The following is a 15,855-nucleotide window of genomic DNA, read 5'->3' as shown; positions in this document are numbered from 1 at the left end:
AGTACATGTATATGCTTGTCCGGGTTGGAAGTGTGATGTCAAAGGTTACATGGTCTAAACCTCAATGTGAAAGTCTATTATGTTATCTTTTCAAATACTAATCTCTTTCTCAAAATTTAACACATTTAATGTTTTTCTCATTATTTCCTCTTTTGGTAACTCCATTTTAACATACTTCTAGAAATCATACAACTACTTTGTACAGGTATTATGTTTTGTACAAATTTACACCAAGTTTTAAAATAAATATTCCAGTGTCACAATAAGAAACGTATTGTCACTTATTTTTATTTTTAAAAGTAATTTAGAACGGCAGGGAAATATTGCAAACCTAGTCAATCTCTCCACTTGTGATTTGTACATTTCCACCTTAAAAACAAACTCAATCAGCTGGACATGGTTAAAGGAACGATACAGAATTGGTTTTTGCTAACAAAACAGTTGCTGGCTGTGTAAGCACTTTATGTAAACCACCATATACATAAACTGACAAACCTGTAGAAGGTTGAGATCGATCGGCCGTCTGGGTCACGAGAGAATAGTGAAAACCCATTACAAATTTCGCATTGCATCTATGCCAAAATAAAAACGAATAAAACGTCACTGAGCTATAAACTCCAAATGCGAAGTTATGTTATTTCTTTCTCAACAAATATGACATTTCAGACATTTCAACATTAGACCGTGTAAGTTTTATGTAAATCTGTGATCTTCACGATTTTTGTTTCTTACCAATTCTGTAACGTTCCTTTAAGGTTTTGTGAAATGCAACCAATGTACAAAACATGATGTTGCATACTGAAGTAAATTTTACATTTGTACACATTTAATTGCACTGCTCTATATACAACTTCCACATGCATTCTTCAACTCTGGACAATAACTAGGTGATCTGGGATCATCAACATGGAGTTTATAGATCAGTTATTTTTGCATTGTGATAAAGAATATTACTATTTCTTTTGGCAAATCACTCGGGTGGGATTCAAACCCACAAGCTTTGCATTAAGCCTGGCCGCCTAGTGTCAAAGTCGCGACTATTAATTGCAAGTTAGTCGGGTTACCTCTTAGCCCATTCTATTCACCGATTTCACAAAGATCGAAGATTGATCGTAACTGCAAATCAATCGTAGTTGCTTAATAAAGTGTGATGTCACAACACAAATCACTATGGTAATACTGAAAATTTGTCTTGCGATGTGAAATCGGCCTCTGTACCCAAATTACACCCATCCCCTCAAAGGCCATCCAATACACGCAAGCTTGTAAACGCCTGCAACCGTGGACCTCCTATTGCCCTCTTTTGTTATACCTACTCACTGGTGCCCATTAAACCAAGTCGCTTCTGAGCTCATGATCCTATGCACCTGTACCCAATACTCCTGAACTCATCCTGTACCCATTACACCCATCTCCCTCTGAGCCGCCCACCTTATACACGTGTACCTAATTGCACCTTCCTTCCAAGCCCATCCTATACACCTGTACCCATTACACCCATCCCCTCTGAGCCAATCCAACACACCTGTACCCATTCACACCCATCAACTCCAAGGCAATCCAACACACCTGTACCCATTTACACCCATCCACTCCAAGGCAATCCAACACACCTGTACCCAATTACACCCATCAACTCCAAGGCAATCCAACACACCTGTACCCATTTACACCCATCAACTCCAAGGCAATCCAACACACCTGTACCCATTTACACCCATCAACTCCAAGGCAATCCAACACACCTGTACCCAATTACACCCATCAACTCCAAGGCAATCCAACACACCTGTACCCAATTACACCCATCCCCTCTGAGCCAATCCAACACACCTGTACCCAATTACACCCATCAACTCCAAGGCAATCCAACACACCTGTACCCATTTACACCCATCAACTCCAAGGCAATCCAACACACCTGTACCCATTTACACCCATCATCTTTGATGTCTATCCTATGTGATGGTGTAATTTTTCATGAGCTGCAAGTACTCTTCGAAGCTTACACCCATGACCAGCATCTCATGCTGTCCTAACATTCTCAGCCAATGTAACGATGCTTTGTGTTGGTCGGTAACCACACCCATTCTATCATACATCAGAGCCAGACCTCGACTGTTTGCTGCTTCCATCTTGGCACGTGCTTCTGCCTCGCCCATCGACAGGATTAAGTCAGCCGCAGCTGTACCATTAGTCAGGACCTCCGCAGCTGATGATAAAAAATATAAAATATCTTAATCTTTATAAATACGTCTCAGTAAAATTATCAAGAACCAGGCCTCATTGGGATTAAACCACTAGTTGAAAACCTCTTCACCACACATTGATTCCCTTATTTATAACGAATGTTCATTTTTGGTTGTATCCATATATATACACCAATGTACATGTATGTTAACACTGTATACTCAGTACTTTCCCAAGCTCTGTGAAAACAGTACCAGGCCTTGCTCGGGTGGGATTCGAACCCAGGGCCTTTGCAATTCTAGAGCAGTGTCATACCAACTAAAAATGAAAAAAAAAATGATAGTCGACCCTTGAGGTCTGTGACCCTTGAGGTCTGTGACCCTTGAGGTCTGTGACCCTTGAGGTCTGTGACCCTTGAGGTCTGTGACCCTTGAGGTCTGTGACCCTTGAGGTCTGTGACCCTTGAGGTCTGTGACCCTTGAGGTCTGTGGTTGAGTTGAGCCACCAATGAACAATAAATATGAAAGTAGGCCTCAATGTTCACTAATAACTCCCCTGTTTTACTCCTTACCTTTGTTTGAAATTAAGGCCGTTGCTTTCTCAATATTTTTCCTGGTCAGCAGTTCAGCTTGGATGTACGTTTCCATCTCAGCCTGTTCGCTCATCAGTTGCACCTCAAGATTATTATTGACGATGACGTCGGGTAGATTGATGGTAAGAAGTTGAAAGAACGGAATATCTACATGATAACCCTGGTTGCAATTGACTGTGGAGTTACTACAGAGATGACATGTATTGTCCAGTAAGCATTTCTCTCTGTTTGAACAGCAATTACCTAGTGAGAAAGAGAAAAAAAATGTTTAGTTCAGATGAATTATCATGAGATTATAGGTTTTGACTCAAATTGAAATCCTTTCATAAAGAAGCGATTTTTTCCCCAAAAATCTTCAGGATTCATTTCGATTTTGTTCAATTCAGAGATATTCTTTTTCCATTTCCATTTCACTGGTTAACAATAAATATAGGTATACAAATTAATCATAACAATAATAATCACAAGTGTTTTATATATAGCGCTGTCTCAAAGCGCTTCCAACATTTTAACCCCTGGTCACTGGGCCATTTTCTTCATTCCTCAAAACATCTCAGTTCCCTGGGGAGTATGTAATAGGATTACCTATAAGGGGAATGGAGGCAAACCCCGATCCTTAGGACAAGTGACTATGGTCCAAACAGAAAATTCAAATACTTTGTTTAGGTATTACGACTAAACTTAACAAAATTATTGAGTATAAAATTAACATAATTATTGAGTATAAAGACTTATCTTTTTCTATTTTTGTTCCAACAATTGAAACCCAAAGTGTTTGTTTAGTTAATACAAACACAGGTCTAGTTTATTATTGCCTTTCAACATCTTTTTAGACCTCGCATTTATTCTCACCTCCTAGCTTTGTTCTGAGTGTCTCGTGAAAGGAAACCTCGACATCCCTTCTTCTTTCTAGATACATGTCCAAGCCGGTGGATGCAGCAATATTCTTAATGGCTGCCTGAGCAACAAACTCGATAACATCGTGATAACCCAAATCAAATCGTTGCTCCAATAAACCCAGCTCATCCTCCCTGTGTTTGTAGAAACGGAAAGATATGCCATTTTGTTAATATGCATCTACCGGTCCGGTAATACATAGGACCCACAGCTTACCGTCTCATCTGTTTCTTGCTCAAAAACACAAGTGCCACAAACAGGAATCAAACCTGTGTACGCAGCTCGGCCTTTAACCTGCTTTTCAGCGCGTATTGCTGATTGTACCAGCACGCGGAGCCTGAGCCAAAGCGCGTATTGCTGATTGTACCAGCACGCGGAGCCTGAGCCAAAGCGTGTATTGCTGATTGTACCAGCACGCGGAGCCTGAGCCAAAGCGCGTATTGATGATTGTACCAGCACGCGGAGCCTGAGCCAAAGCCTAAGCCGAGGTTTGAGAAAAGCCCCTGGTGCTCTTAACTACAAGGTCAGACCAATCCACCATTAGAGCCATACTTTAAAAAAATTTCTTAAACTAAAAAATAATCACAATAAGTGCTTCGATATGACTGTAGATAAAGCAATAGATAAACAAAATGTTTTAATATTAATTCATTTTATCATAATAGTATGAAAAAGAAAAATAAGAAAATAGAATTGGCTGTTGCCAACTGCTTACCAACCAAAATGACACTATGGTACAAATAAACAAATTACTTACTGGCCTGACGTTTCGCCCTGAGCAGAGCCTTTCTGGAAAAAGGAAAACAGGAAAAAGAAAAAAATCTAAATAATCGCCTACCTTATAAAGTACTGGAAACTGCATGAGAAACTGATGGCTAATCCAGACGTTGTAGTCACGGCAACGTTCTCAAGAAGGATGTTAGTAGCCCACGATGGATACTTCTTGAAGGTATAATCTGGTCCAAGGGCGTGCCTTCCTGACTCAAACGCAGACTCACCGAAAAAGATCCTGCCTGTTGATCTTTGCTCCCTCAGACCGAGCTAGAGTCATAATAATAATTATAATAATAATAACGTAAAATTATAAAATAATGATGATATAATAATAACAATACGACACTTTTATATGCCGCATAATGCAGGCGCCTCTATGCTTAACACAAAACATAAAACAATGAAAAAACAATTAGGCCTAACTAAAAGCAATTGTTACAAAAGATAGATTCAAACAAATGAGTCTTTAAAAGTGCACAGTATTACTTAAATGGTGAGCACAACATAGTACAACAAGTAACTGTTGACAGATTTGCACATAACCTACATGGTTACCTACATGGTATATTAGGATGGTCATGTATAGTGCCAAAGACTGCCTAAAAGACACTCAAGGCGCTTTACAGAGATACAATTAAAAAGCTTAGGCCAAATACAACTTATCTAAGTAATTACCCAAGTAATCCATAACAAAATTTAAGAAATTCTAGAACAGCGAAATTGTAAAACCACTAAAAGTCTTTAAAACAACCCCAACCAAAATACAACACCAAAACCTTGACCTGCCATTAAAAACAAAAACAAACAATTAATCAAAGAAGCCAAATAATAGGCAATATAAATTTCAATTATCATTTCATTATATATATTGCATATTCATTTAATTTATTGGGCAGATAAAAAAGTACACAAAATTTACATTGGTAAAAACAAGTGCAATTAAAGTACAGCGAAAGGAAAAAGAAACAGTTGGAGCCCGAAGGATTGCCTAAAAGAAACAAAGTTCCTGTCTAAAGACTCTTCTCTCCAGCTGGTTTTAAAAAAGAACAACAGTAATTTACAAATATGCACACTACACACAAGAGACCATTCATAAAACTGGTACAACATTAGTAATAACAAAACTTTTCAAAATGGCATTATTATTAGAAAGCATGTTAATCAAAACATAGAACAGTTAGTTGAACAAAATAAAATGTATATTTAATAATTTACCAAAATACATTAATAATACACACACAAGATCATTCATGAAACTGATACAAAATGTGTAATATAAACCTTTTACAATGATATGATTAGGAAGCACATTGATCAAAACACAGAAAACAAGCGAGTACCAAATACAATAAGATAAGGAGAAACATTACCTGAGATTGATTAAAGGCTATAAAGCTTGAGTAATGGATGGTAGAAAGGAAGGTACACATTTGATAACCACCTTTTAAAATTTATGGCAATAAAAGCTGATTTGGAATATAGCAGCTTTTGATAGTAAAGCATTTTGAGAATCATTTCACTTTGATGAAATGGCAACGAATGGGAAAATTTGAATCTGAGAACGTTACTGTCAGTTACATTTCTCAGTTTTTTATTCCAATTGGACATAACCGCTCTGGAATTTTCGGCGATTTTCAAAAACTCTACCACCTTTTGAACTGAACTTTTCACATCGGATTAAAACAATCAAGTGGTTAAAAACAAAACAAGGTATACGCTCCCTTGTTATTTCTTTCAAAAACTGAAATACACAAAGTGTAGATACTGGTCTTTGACAATTACCAATGGTGTCTGCAAGCTTTACAAAGACAATAATGTAGTCAGAGCCCTTTTCAAATTAGTTTTGTTCGTTCTGTTTAATGGTCTAAAAAATTACTACAGAAATGTTTTCCTATTTTAAATGTATAAAATACAAGAGAAGAACCAACCTCATAGTATTCCAGGTAGGAGAATGACAACGGTAGCAAGACGATGATTAATACAGCAAAGATAGCAATGAGAACGCTGAATAGAATGATGAGAAGATGTCTGGAGCTGATCTCAGTCACCCTCTTATGGAAGATATCCACCCACGAAGACTGAGGCTGATCCTGACTCTCCATCTCGGGCAACTCCCAGTTCGGCTGATCGGGCATCTCATAGCCTAGAGGATAACGCAAGGTAGAGGCAGGTTATTAAAGAGGAAGGTGTACGTTTGGTAATCACTCAGTCTTATAATTCATCAGGTCGAGTGTTCTCGGCTTAATAAGCAGGGCCCAATTTTACCAACCAAATTACCAACCAAATTTTATTTTGTTGCATTTTGCTTGTTACTGGCATTCAGCTGTTGTTTGCCTATCCTGAAAATCACGTGGAAATTTGGTTGGTAATCCTGTTTTTATTAAGGAAGAAATGTCATGCTCAAGCAAATTTTTGTGCTTACAGGCTTTATTCAATTGGGCCCTGTTGTTTGGGGAGTACTGATACAGTGAGCGAATAAATGCATCCACGTTGCCTAAAATGTGCATTGCAACAAAATGGTACAACCAAAATTCTGGTACGGTGAATTGGGTCAATAAGTTGCACATGATGAAAGTTGCCTTGGCTCATAGATCCTTGTAGGCAGGGCTAGGCACCTTGGTAACTTTGATAGGGAAACTAAGTTAGTGCATTCTGCTCTACCAGCCAGGCTCCAAGTGGATTATACACATGCCTCCATCCTTACGGACTGGGAAAGGGGTAACTCTGTTTCAGCCCAAGGTGTAGTGGGTGGCAACGTACCCCTGGGCCCAATTTCATAAAGCTGCTAAGCACAAAAATTTGCTAAGCATGAAATTGTTGCCTTCATAAAAACAGGTTTTCCAACCAAATTTCCATGTGGTTTTCAGGATAAGCCAACAACAGCTGAATACATGTACCAGTAACAGGCAATATCCATCAAATCGAAATTTTGTTGGTAATACTGTTTTTATCAAGGAAGAAAATTTCATGCTAAGCAAGTTTTAGTGCTTAGCAGCCCAAATCAATTAAGTGTAGCCCTCACGTTGAAGTGGCCATCTGGCTGGCCTTGTGAGTCGGCCCGTTTCTTATAAAATCACAAAATATATAAAAACTAATGCAAGGCAAGGGGTTACTACATTTATGTATACATACGCTGATCTCTGAAGTCGGTTTGGCTGGGAACTATTAAACTGGTCTCCATGATTTCTGATGAGCTAGGTGATTTACCTTTAAACAGAGAAGACAGTTTAGATACAATAATAGTAATAATACATAGTTCTTATATATCGCTTTATCACACCTGATGGGCGTCTCTTAGCACACTTACTTTTCCCTGCAATGTATGCGGAGCTACATTTCGAAGTATAAGACCTTTTTCCTTTACACACAATTTTTAAATGATCCTCAGGAGCAAAATACCAGACACATGGCACCCGACTTAAACAGACTTAATCAACACTAGCAGAAAATGGACTAACCTCACACAACATAAATTTCATGGAGCTACATGTACCATCGTCCAAAAACACAATTTAAGTGCTACACCAAGTCAAGCTAGATAAATTATAGTCACATCAATAAGGCTACACCCAACACATGTATACAGACTACCCCAAGCACAGACAAGTCTGGCTTACCAGAAACAAGTTACCAGCCAACTTTCAACAGAACAAGGTGGCATAAAGCACCCATACTGCTTACAGACATCTTTATTTTATTCCATTCCAACTCATTGTAACCAAACTGAGGCTGGATGAAAAAAATAGTCTGGTGCCATGCACAATGAATTTTAGCATTCATTACTGTTATTGGAAATAGGGAACATGACCAAGATGGTGACAGCGGGATAAAGGTCTATTGATCTCTGACCTTGGATTACTAACCTGCCATCTCAGACATCTCAATCTCTTCATCTGCTCTGTCTGTACGACGCCTCACTGATCTCGACGCTTGATCCTCTAGCTCCGTATCCAAGGGATTAACCACGATATGAGGCTCCACTGATTCATCTTGATCCCATTCTAAATTCTCAGCATCATCCTGAAACGGGTTAAAGTGTATTGAACCAAAATTAAACCAAATTTTTGCCTTAAGGCACTGGTTGGACACTATTGGTAATTACTCATTGTTAGCATAAAAATGTACTTGGTAACGAGCAGTGGAGAGCTGTTGAAAGTATAAAACATTGTGAGAAACGGCTCCCTCTGAGGTAACATAGTTTTTTGGAAGCTCACTCAAATAATAAAACTTCAGGCCTGATGCCTTTCATGCATCTGAAAGCACACAAATTTGTGCAACAAGGGTGTTTTGTCTTTCATTTTTCTCTTGCAACTTTGATGACAAATGGAGTCACAGTTTTCACAGATTTTTTGTATGCATATGTTGGGATACGCACCAACTGTCTTTGACAATACTATCAAAGGTGTCCAGGGGTCGATTTCACAAAGCAATAAAATTCATCGCAAGACCAATTTTCAGTATCGCCATTGTGATTTGTATTGTGACATCACATTTTTACTTAATAGCATCTGCGATTGAATTGCAGTTAATATCAATCTTAGATCTTTGTGAAATCGGCCCGTGTCTTCAAAGGCAGTGGACACTATTGGTAATTTCTCAAAATAATTGTTAGCATAAAAACTTACTTGGTAACAAGAAATGGGGAGAGGTTAATAGTATAAAACATTGTGAGAAACGGCTCCCTCTGAAGTGACGTAGTTTTCAAGAAAGAAGTAATTTCCACCAATTTGATTTTGATACTTCAGATTTAAAACTTGAGGTCTCGAAATCAAGCATCCGAAAGCACACAACTTCGTGTGACAAGGTTGTTTTTTCTTTCATCATTATCTCGCTACTCCGATTACCGATTGAGCTGAATTTTCACAGGTTTGTTATTTTATGCATATGTTGAGATACACCAAGTGAGAAGACTGGTCTTTGACAATTACCAATAGTGTCCACTGTCTTTACGCAGCTCAATGAAACTAGGCCCTGAAAGCTCCTATTTCGACTTACCTCTTTGTGTTTCTCCTCCGAGCTGTCAACAGCAGAAAACTTCATACAACTGTTATAAGACGGAGGATCCTTGTAGCCAGGAGGCGGTGTTGAAGGAGTTAATCTTATATCTGTCATACCTTCGTCTCTAATGCCTGGCGTAGCATCATCGTCGACACCAACGATGGAGACTGATAAGCCAGTCTAGAAATGAAACAATAATAATATAATATTGGCTTCTTATAATAGCGCTCATAAGACATATCCGTCACTCAGTGATGCACAAGGCGCTTCATAATAACATGGGCAATTCCACGGTAACGGAAGGGCGTTTTGACTCATTAATGGTGTCAATGGTGTCCTTCCGTTACCGACCTTATTTTATAAACTAAAAGTTTTTCAGCCAAAAAGAGGAGGCCATTTTGAAGGCAGTCATTAATAAAAGAAGCTGTGACATTTGCTTGATGAAACTAATTAAACTGTTAATGATATCCATGATTTAAATGTTGTTTAACGAGTCAAAACGTCCATCCGTTACCGTGGAATTGCCCACATTCAGTATTTTGCAAGGTATGTGGGCAGGTGACAGGACTATGTTTGAATCATGAGACCTAAACCTTAACATAGCACCATGTAATGTTTTTACAAAGTGCTGTGGCGCAATATGCTGCCAATCAAACCATGAACACCGAGGTGAACCCCTTCTCTTCAGCGATAAGGCGTGACTTTTAATAATATCGCTCATATCCGTCAAGGCACTTCAACATTCAGTATTTTCCTGCAAGGTATGTGGGACTACTTTTGAATTATGAGACCTACTCTTTTACATAGCACCATGTAATGGTGGGTGCTGTGGTGCAATATGCTGCCAATTAAACCAGGAACAATGGGGGTGAACCCCTTCTCTTTTGGATAAGTTCTTTTACATGGATCACACAAACACAGGACCAAATATGTACATCTCAATCAAAGGACAAAGCATGGTTAAGTGTCTTGCTGATCAGAAACACCAGCGCTTGAGTTGAGTGCTCTTATAACCGCAGCCTTAGGCCACGACACGCCACATCAACAAAGACTTGGTTCATTACCAAGTTTAACATTCTGTGTTTCTTCATTCGAATTTTGTTAGGCCTTCAATCATTTCTGTGATTTTCTGACGATCTGTGGTAGTTTTGTTTTGGTACAACTATGCCCTTTCTTGCCTCATGTTTAATGGCTCTGAAAATTATTCATAGGAACAAAGTCCCTGTGCAAAAAAAAGTCACTTTCTTGACAAGTTGCGAGTATTGCAAGTCCAATTTACCTCATTTGCAGTAGTACTTTCTGAGTGTGTGATACCATTACTAGCAGGCACAGTTGGGGGGGAGTCACCATCATCATGGGCAGTGTCTTCTGTCAGCTCACTTACACTATCAGGTGCAGGGTCTGCCATGTTGCTATCCGAATCTTAAGGTTTAGTAAAGACAATCAGAGATTTGCCGGTCAACAACAGTTAAGAGCCAAGGACATGTTACTTTGTTTTTAACTTTTTGGATCAGAGAGCAAGGCAACTGATTTCCTGAAACGATAGGATTAATCTTATCTTGAGTTAGGAGAAGTAACCTGTCCTAACGTAGGGTTCAATGCGTCCTACTGTAACATCTATGCAAACGGAACTTAACTCGTCCAAAGTCCTAAGATTAATTTCAAGTTAGGAAGAGTTTGGTGAAATCAACCGCACATACATCGTTCAAGGATGTTTTTCTGAGTGTTGTAAAAACCAACAGCAGTGAAGAAGTAGGAAGCATGTATACCATTTCCTGCTCGTGTTAACCCGGAAAGCTATCTGGTTTCATGGTAAACGTGCTACCAGTGTGTCCGACCATGGAGGTAGAACCAGGGTCTGACCTCGCTCTTCCTGTCAGAATGTCAAGCCTGGAATTTCATCTTTGAAAGGGCAAAATTTTTCATTTTATTACTCTCTCTCTCTTTTCATGTATTTCCACTTAACTGCTTCCCAGGTCGAAATTCCAGTTGAACCTAGTTAAACTGGGTTTAACTGGAACTAGTTGAAACCAGTTGATTAAATAGTTAAACACAGTTAAAACCAGTTGGTTTAATATGGAAAATGGACAGAGACCAACTGGTTTATAATTTCAACCTAGTTGAACACAGTTAAACCTAGTCCAAACCAGTTGGTTAATATGGAAAATGGACGAGTTTGATCACTATCCAGTTGAACCAGTTGACCCCAGTTAACTAGGTTCAACTGGAATTTTGACCTGGGTTATGTTACACTTAAAAAAGAAAATTAATGTTGCGCAATATCCACCTAATAAGGTGCTCAATGCACCTGAAAAGAAGAAGACAAAAACATAAGCAACAGAGGGAACAAAGGGAAACAAATGAAAGAAACAAACTACTGAAAAACTGTTTGAAACAAATGAAATTTCAATTTGTCTTTAAATGTTTCCATGGTGCTACTATCCCAAATGTGTCAGGGCAACTGATTCCAAAGGAATAGTCCAGCATGTGTGACAGACCTGTCCCTCTGTTGCATGTGCGACAGACCTGTCCCTCTGTTAAGCCTGGTTCATACTTCATGCGAATGCGAAGCGACTTTGACGTGAATTTGACGTCACAACCCTCCTTTCGCAGCGATATTCGCAAGTGAGTTGAAGGGAGTTGAATTGCTGCGAATTGTTCGCATTCGCAGGAAGTATGAACCGGTGTGCATTTTGGGCACAGCAAGTAATACTGTTCATGTTAGTTGTGATGTTAATTTAGCCTTCGAGAAAGACTCTGCTAGTGTTGAAACGTCAGGCCATCAAATGTTTTTTGTACACAAAAAGTTATCATAAAAGATTCCTTTTTTAAATGAGTGTACCTTGTTCATCAGTAAATGTATCACTCATCATGGATGTCTCCTCATTAGCCTCTTCCTCTGCGTCCTCGTCTTCCTCGCTGATCCTCGCTAGTTTGTACTTGATCCTTCGTCTGCGATCCATTGTAAGTACAGGTCATTGAACAGGTCAGAGGTCAGCGAGTGGAAAATTGTGGATTTTTTTTTATAGATTCTTGGGGTCATGCAGTGCAGGGTTAGGATGAACAACTAAAACCACCAAACACAAGTTATTAGAGAAGCCAAAGAAATTGAGTTAGAAAAAAAAAGATATAAACGCATACATGGCTGGGAGATGGGAGCACTACAAATTAAGATTACACTTACAATGGATTGGAAGTAAAAGAAATTAAAAGGATTTTGCTCAGAGATATTGTGAAATATTGCGCAGGGAACGATTTCATTTGACAGCAGTTATGTTTAGCAGGGATGGACTTCACAAAGAGTTAGGACTAGTCCTATCTCGTCCTTACTTTGGACTAGTTTTTATGATAACACACCTCTTGCTGGTTCTGTTTCCTGGTTGGCTGAAATACGGTCATGTGGTATGAACTATTGTAGTCTAGTGATTGCGCGCATGTGTTTTGCGGGACTAGTACCCGGGCGGGCACTAGTCTTTGAAAATAGTGCCTGGTTACAGCGCCCTCTCTTGACCTGAACCGTGAACAGCAACTACTAAACTTCCTTTCTTTTCCAGATTTCTGTTCTTATTTCACATTTAAGATCGAGTGTGTTACAAAACACATAATTATTGACTGGCATAATTCGGTAACTAGTGTACGTCTATTCCCGCTTGGGCCTGTGAGTGACCAGAAGAGGGGCCTATTTCCCGAGGCCGAAGGAAATGTTAAAACATCTCCTAGTAGGACTAGTCCTAAGTTTGGACTAGTCCTAACTCTTTGTGAAATCAACCCCAGAACATTTATACTTAAAAAAAATTGTACACACAGAATGCTAACATTGAGTAGAATTTTTTATTTTTTTTTTATAGTTTTTTAGTAGCAACCAAGATATTTTGTCTAGCAATTTGCTCTGCTACACAATGGAAATCGTTCGCTGAATCCTCTGCAATGAAGCACAGTGAGTGTAGTGACAATCTGGGTTCTTTATTTTACACACTACACCTCAGAAAGTAGTCAGGTAAAAAAACATATAATTATTCAACATTTTAATGTATTAATGAAATAAAACATGGCAAAAATTACTGAGATGAATCAAAGACAGGCAGATATTAGGCTGTGAGTTTAGTAAATTTACAAAACTGTTAGTTTTGTGTATTTGTCAATGAACCACAAATATTTTCTTGCGATACATTGAAGTAAAATGTAAGAAAATAATTAAGCAACTATCGTTCCTTTGGCCAAAAATAAAAGAGAAATTAATCACAGAAAAATTTAACAGCACAAAAGGGAAAATGTACAACATCCAAAACAAAAGCAGCCAGCCAATATTAAAAGGAAAATATAAATGGAAACCTAAACAATACAACTGTAAATAAAAACAATCGCACACAAGTTCACATACATTGAAAAATATATGATCACAGAAAACAGTGGACAATTTATGGGGCTAGATCTTGTTCAGTCTCGTGGTAAACCAGTTGCTTTAATCGAGATGATGAGGGGTTACCATTTATAGGCATCAACAGGATTCAATCAAAATGGTGGATTTAAAATAAAAGTGGATTGAAAATACAAGTTGAACAAAGATTTAACAGAATGAAGATAGTTTTTAATCATGTGTTAAATGTTAGGATGTCCTCTTCTATCTACTTCTAAATTCTAGCCCACCGTGTTGGGCTGTTATTATATGGCTCTCTGTTAAAGTGTTGATCTTATTTAATAAGAGAATAAAAGGGTAGCGACGAGGTTCATGGCCGTTTAAAACCGGCAGGGTCGTGGCAGTGTGATAAAGGTCTGAGCCGAAGGCGAGGGACTTTATCGCATGGCCACAACACTGCAAGGTTTTAAACGGCAGTTTAAGAAAGAGTCACTACTCTTTTATTCTCATTCATGAATACCTTTTTGGTTAAAAGGCGTAGTAAAGTAAGAAACTCTGTCAAACTTATCCGTTTCCCAATGTCCTTGAGCTCTGCTGAGCCTCTGTACATGGGTTGCATTTTTATTATGCGCGTAGTTAGTCTTGGTGCAAGATGTCTCTTGTTTTCCTTTCACATACAGTGCAGCTATCTCACCAACAGCGCCCGCATCGCCCGTAACGAGAAACGTCTTGCACCAAGACTAGCGCGTAGTATCCGAAAACAACAGGTTATAAACAGAGCTCCAGCTGGTCATTATCAACCGTTAAACACCCCCACATAGCGCTCTCCACCAATAGAGGAATAGCGAAACTGTCTGAGGTATTTATGAATACTTGATAAAAGACCATGGGATGGTGAAAGAGAGCCATAACAAACAAATTCAAAAAACACACAGGACATCTCAACATTATCAGATTGTGATCTATCTACTAGTCTACTTCTTGTAAGTTGTAGTTGTAATTTTTTGACCTAATTTTTCCCTTTCCTCCCCCATGTCCCCCCATCATCCCCATGACCAAAATAGTCCCGTTTACATAGTCATGAAAGGCCATAGAAAAAGAAGTATTGTCCAGGCTGTAGTCCTTTTAATAATGGATCTCAGTCTTGTCTACCTCCATGGGTACATCATCTTCCTTCCCAGTAAAACACAAAATGGAAATCGGAAGTCCAACGCCCAACCAATTGCCTCAACCAATTGCAACCACAACCAGGGCTAATTTTTTAATACGAAAAAGTAGCTGGTCAGGTCAGCTGGTGTATTTTATTTCTTGTAAATTATCATTCAATCATTATTAAACGTAACTTTCATACAACAACTTTCGACAATGCTATGAAATTAAATGTTGTGTTCATTATTTTACAAAGTTCTTTACCTTTCAAAAATCGATAGCAATCATCCCGACATTGTTGTCATCGAGAGCATCAAAAAGTCAATGAACCAACAAAGTGTACAACAATTTTCAATACCGCCCTCATGTGGCAAGACCTCGTGTGCAGTGGGGGCGCTCTGCTGCTGCTCCACCGCTCGATCGCCAGACTGCTTGCCATCGTCACATCGAATACAGTTCTACACATTAAAGATGCTATGTCAGATTTTTGGCCGATTTGACACAAAAATTTTGATTTAAAATACAATAGGTATTTTGATAGCGGTCGAGAAAGTTGAAAGCTTTCATTTGAGCCATTGCTCGAAAAAGTCCGCAAATTATTAGTAGCAGTGAAATAAAGTGCTCAAAATTAGTTTTTGTCGGGATCCCGACAATAATAATTATTATGTGACCAATTCGTATGTGTGTTATAAGAAACGTTTTAAATTTTTGTCATGGTTCCTGACCATTATCAGTAAAAGTTAAACTTGTTTTCGTTAGAGCGCATGATACTCTTTGAAATACCATTCACTCAAAAAAATATATTTTGTAATGTTTGGGGCCAAAAATCTGATATAGCATCTTTAATGCTATTACAAAAATTATATGGAAGTCTCATCACAGTAAAGGGAAAATTATT

The 15,855-nt window shown here is 38.6% G+C and overlaps 1 protein-coding gene across 5 annotated transcripts; it reads right to left on the bottom strand.

The window, feature by feature from the left end:
* Nucleotides 1-681: 681 nt before the first annotated feature.
* On the bottom strand, nucleotides 682-15,283 carry LOC117291580. 5 transcript variants are annotated; one of them, XR_004519164.1, is made up of 12 exons: nucleotides 15,222-15,283; nucleotides 12,294-12,518; nucleotides 10,731-10,873; nucleotides 9,449-9,631; nucleotides 8,317-8,473; nucleotides 7,586-7,660; nucleotides 6,382-6,596; nucleotides 4,518-4,720; nucleotides 3,635-3,813; nucleotides 2,762-3,025; nucleotides 1,483-2,212; nucleotides 682-1,393 (listed from the first exon to the last, which is right to left on the bottom strand). XR_004519164.1 is itself a non-coding variant. In XM_033773392.1 (11 exons), the coding sequence occupies exons 2-11, from the start codon at nucleotides 12,412-12,414 to the stop codon at nucleotides 1,959-1,961; spliced, it is 1,794 nt and encodes a 597-aa protein (XP_033629283.1). In that variant the 5' UTR covers nucleotides 12,415-12,518; nucleotides 15,222-15,283; the 3' UTR covers nucleotides 682-1,958. The 5 variants fall into 5 exon arrangements, 2 of the variants coding, with proteins under 2 accessions (XP_033629283.1, XP_033629284.1); XR_004519166.1 differs by having other exon boundaries at nucleotides 682-1,525; nucleotides 1,614-2,212; XR_004519165.1 differs by having other exon boundaries at nucleotides 682-1,789; nucleotides 1,834-2,212.
* Nucleotides 15,284-15,855: the final 572 nt, after the last annotated feature.

Source organism: Asterias rubens, chromosome 6 (assembly GCF_902459465.1).
Source record: "Asterias rubens chromosome 6, eAstRub1.3, whole genome shotgun sequence".
NCBI classification, from domain to species: Eukaryota; Metazoa; Echinodermata; class Asteroidea; order Forcipulatida; family Asteriidae; genus Asterias; species Asterias rubens.
The sequence above is the reverse complement of the archived record's forward strand: the minus strand, read 5'-3'. Positions and strand labels throughout refer to the sequence as shown.